At 46.8% G+C, this 5,000-nt stretch overlaps 1 protein-coding gene across 1 annotated transcript in view; it reads right to left on the bottom strand.

The window, feature by feature from the left end:
- Positions 1-5,000, bottom strand: part of mafa (v-maf avian musculoaponeurotic fibrosarcoma oncogene homolog a (paralog a)) — a 102,241-nt gene that overhangs the window by 88,446 nt on the left and 8,795 nt on the right. The window contains exon 2 of the mRNA XM_042062137.1: positions 3,986-4,056. Coding sequence (XP_041918071.1) covers positions 4,029-4,056 — 28 coding nt within the window. The 3' untranslated portion in view covers positions 3,986-4,028. The remainder of the gene's footprint in view (positions 1-3,985; positions 4,057-5,000) is intronic.

Raw genomic sequence — 5,000 nt, 5'->3', positions numbered from 1 at the left:
CCCCCCCCCCCAAAAAGAAAATGGGTGCATGGCTACCCTACACATAGAGGTGTTTCGAGCTTTTTACAATTTCTGGGATGAGGGAGATTTCACCCCTGAGATTTTTTTTTTAATTCTGGCTGCTAATCACACCAATTTAATGCAATTTGGGTGGGACAGAAATACCTTGACAGAGCAAGCAGCTCTGGCCATATCGTGCTCGTGACGTGAACATTGCTTTAAATGCATTATCTCTTCACTACCCAACACGCGAACAAGGGAAAGAAAAGAAGAAAGCAATGAGTCTATGTCGCGATGGCTATGGTCACCTAACAATAAGGATTTGCTTACACTGCTGTTTGGTTGTCCCAAACTTTGAGATGATCCATACTCTACGCATTAACTGAATCTTATCAATCTTGAAACCCGAACTACGATGTTCCAAACAGAGTGACTGTAGGATGCAATGCCTAATCTCACTGCCTTCATCATAACTGCTAAGAACAGTGCGCCTTTTACTGTTAAACACCTGAATAACGTTGCGTTTTTAAGCGCCAGGACTGCTCATCATGTCGTGACAAAGTTTACACCAATCATCATCTTCTAATATCATATGTTGAGATGTCCATTCTCTTTGCCCTAAACATAGGCTATCATTTGTGAAGCATGTTTCAATTAAGACAGTACACAAGCTATTTTTATTGTTGTAATATTGAATCATTTTCATGAATAAAGCGTTGAACAATTATATGCACAGTGCGTACAGGATTACACCTGGCGGCGCCACTGCACACACACACACACACACACACACACACACACACACACACACACACACACACACCACACACACACACACACACACACACACACACACACACACACACACACACACACCACCCCCCACACCATCCACTCATCCACCCCACATTCTGGAACTTTCTTTTTATTGAGTGAAGTAGTTGTAATTAAACGCAGGTGTCACCTGACTGTGTTTGGGCCCTCAGGGGGGGAGCCTCAGGACAAACTGTCTCCCCTCGCACAAGGACAGACTGGGCAGGACCGGGGCCCGATCCTTCTCAATCACTCTGCCGGACAGGCAGGGCCCGACGTGGGGAGACTACTCATCGCATGCCCTCGCACCCTCATATGCATGGATTTGCATAAAATCAACATGGCCACCGGTAAGGACCCGGTGACACAAATAAACGACAACAAAAAAACACCTCATGGGTGAGACGGCTATCGGGCCCATGTGAAACGAGACGTCGTCTGGTCGGAGAGCCACACGCAGAACACACACACAAACACACACACACACACACACACACACACACACACACACACACAGCAGAGTGTAAGGGAAGGCTGGGTGAATAAGTGTGTGTGTGTGTGTGTGTGTGTGTGTGTGTGTGTGTGTGTGTGTGTGTGTGTGTGTGGGTGTGTGTGTGTGTGTGTGTGCGTGTGGGTGTGTGTGTGTGTGTGTGTGGAGGGAGGGATGCAATAGGATGCAGATTTATGACGCTGACTAAGACATCCGTCCTTATGTTTTTCCACTCATACGCACCACACCGCGCGTTCCCTCCCTCCATCTCTCCCTCCGTCCCTCTCTCTCTCACTCACTCATTCACTCAGTCGGTCGGCGGGTTGTTTATATGCGCTGCCCCCTCGAGTGGCACAAAGGGCACCTAATTCACCACGGCCGAGGACTGACAGGAATAACAGCACTTAAAAGACTTCATCTACAGCTGATTTGTCCTTGCCTCCGCTGACAGCTTTTGTCTCTCACTGCTGCCACCCCACCCCACCTTCAGACACACACACACTAACACTAACACACACACACACACACACACACACACACACACACACACACACACACACACACACACACACACACACACACACACACACACACACACATGCTTTTCCCTTTACTAGAGTTAAGTGAATCTGGACTTGGGCCAGTTACGTCTATATCCGAGCTCCACTCAAAGACAATAGGGTAAATCTCGCAGCACCATATAGGGGAAACAATAGTTTCAGTAGCATCACCAGGCCATATAGCAGCGCCATAATCATTATGGAGGTCTCCATCGTGTGCGTTTTTTTCTTTTTCTTTTAATTGTTCTACGCTAAGTGAGAGCATCTGTAATGGATGTATCATTGACTGAGCTCAAAGTAGTGGAAGCTAAAGATGCTTCAGTAGAGTGCTTACTCTCATTAGCAGTAGTTGATATGATGCAGCTTTTCGTGAGATGAGGCTATATTAAGCCACCTCTACAGTAAAGGTAGAAATGCAGAGGTCAGAACCGCACAAGTGGACCACGGGACCTCCCGGGTCTACTGCAGCCGGTGGACCGTCCCCTCCAGGGCGTTCTATGAGCCATGTGTGCGGGGACGAGGGACACACCCCCCCCCCCCCCCCCCCCCCCGCACCAAATTATGGATCCAGCCGAGCCCTGGCTCAGCCCCTGAGACAAAACCCCCCACGCAACGTAAACAGCGCTTTCGACACTTTGACTTTGTTGCGAGCGGTTTCGAGCGGCGAACCCCTTGTGTTAAATTAATTGTGTTGTGGGGTGGGGTGGGGTTGGGAGTGGGAGTGAGGGGTCGGGGGGGGGGGGGGGGGGGGAAGAGGGAGGAAACCACGGTGGACAGACAGTAGTCTTACTCACTGTACATTATTACCTATCAACCAGGGCCAATCCCTCACACTGTGGCAAAGGGCCCGAACCCAGGAGAGAGGCGGGGGGGGGGAGGGAGGGGGGTGACTTGGGCTGAAGCCTGGAACAGAGTGAGATGTCACTGCTGGCAGAGACCTCACGCCACGGGCCCTGTGACAGAGCGCCGGCCTCAGCCCCCCGGTTGAGATGGATCCCTACTCATTTCCACCCAGTCTTCGCAAGAATCTATCATAACCGAGCAGAGCAGGAAACTGCCCCTGGGAAGGTGATACAACAGGAGCACCCCCCCCTCTACCTCTCCCCTCCCCCCACCTTTCTTTCTTTTCAGGTGCAGTTTATTAATACAAAATAATGCTCGTCCAGAGAGCCAGCTCAAATGAAACACTTCCCCTGAACATGTGAAGCAAACATTGGGGTGGCTCTTTGTTTTAGTTTTTTTGTTTTTTCTTCTGCTGCTGCTTGATCAGACAAAATCTCCTGTGTCATGTTTAGTTATTTGCTAACTCTCTTTTCAGAGGGACTACACACAGCACCCCTCAACACTTCCATGTCAATTATGATCCCAAAATCCTCTATTTTGGTGCTGCCAGAAAGCATTAGTCCAGCTGCTGCAGCTGCACCGGGTCCTCCGTCTCTTGTGCAGAGTACCTGAGTTGCAGTCGGCTGCTCACCGAGATTCGCTTGCACACAGTGAGTCACGCGCGGCAGGGAGGACTTGCCTTTGCCTCGTCGTCGGTGGATTAAAGCTTCTGTGAACTCCAGAGTTTAGTCAGACTCTTAACCTTCTGCGTCAGGGGAGAAGGGTGGTGCCACTTTGAAGGCCCCGAAGCAAATAGATGGAGCGTTAGAGCTCATACCTCGCAAATGAATCCACTCTAACGCCATGCAGATTGGAGTAGGGAAGAGTACAATCAGCGAGCCAATTACTGCAACAGTAGCTCTAGTGATAAACATTTAGCTGTGTTGTCTTCAGGGCCAAGCCACTGATTTGAGATGATCACTTCTGTGTTGCATTATAGGAGATCAAGTTGAAGATATTGCAAGAAAATCAAGTTGAAGATATTGCAATTCAATTTCAGATATTTGAAATCCTACTCACAAAAACTATTTCAGAAAGCCCACACTGCCATATATACTACCATGTATAACACACAACTTATAACAAGTAGTTATGTGTACATTATGTGTGTATAATTACATAACAATATTCAAATAATAATAATAATAATATTAATAATAATAATGATAATAATAATAATAATACATCAGTGTAGTGTGTAAGAGCGATGGGCATGAGATGTCAGGGGGTGTGATGGTACCTCAGTCTGCAAGGGCGGGGTGAGGAAGGAGTAGGCTCTCTGGTCACAGGTGAAGAAACTTCCGAGACGACCTGATAAGAAACACCACAGTATGAAACCACACCGTCAAAATCTCAAACATAAAACACCAATAAATATAATAATACACACACATAAATACTTACTGTATATGCCAATTTAATGTAACATTTAATGGAAAAACTACTGATGAAATTATTATTATTTTTTTCTGTTGTTGCAAAATAATACATAGCATACTAAAATGCAAATATTTATATTATTGTAAATATTGGTATACATTTTATTGCAGGAGCAGATGATTTTTAAAAACAGAATACAGTGTATATTTCCATTCTAATCTAATGTGTTTCTGAGTGTGTGTGTGTGTGTGTGTGTGTGTGTGTGTGTGTGTGTGTGTGTGTGTGTGCATGGTCAGCTCTAATTTCAGTCAATCAGACTACTGCTATTTAACACTCCTACGTCACTCGATTTACATACAGATTCATACAGAATACACACACACACACACACACACACACACACACACACACACACACCACACACACACACACACACACACACACACACACACACACACACACACACAGACAGACACACAGAGACACATACATACCACAAACAAACCTCTACATCACACATGTGCAGTGTGTGACGCCTAGACACGTGCTCAGGTTCATTTTTGTGGTCAGCATGGCAGCAAAGTCCCCTTCACAGGCCGATAGTCCCTTAATGTCTCACTCAAGTGCCCTCCTCTAGATATGACACTACTCTCAGAGCTCTGCCCTCCAGAAACAGACCCAACACTTGAAAAAGATTAAGACTTTAGAGGTGTTGTAGGTCACCTTCTTCAGTTGAGAGATCAATGTCTGTTTGACTTGCAGCGTGATGAGAGACAGTCGGAGAGAGAGAGAGAGAGATAGAGAGAAAAAGGGAGGAAGTGAGAGAGAGAGAGAGAGAGAGGGGGAGGGAGGGAGAGAGGAAGACAGAGAGTACA

This window comes from Alosa sapidissima, chromosome 14 (genome assembly GCF_018492685.1).
Source record: "Alosa sapidissima isolate fAloSap1 chromosome 14, fAloSap1.pri, whole genome shotgun sequence".
In the NCBI taxonomy this organism is placed as follows: Eukaryota; Metazoa; Chordata; class Actinopteri; order Clupeiformes; family Clupeidae; genus Alosa; species Alosa sapidissima.
The sequence above is the reverse complement of the archived record's forward strand: the minus strand, read 5'-3'. Positions and strand labels throughout refer to the sequence as shown.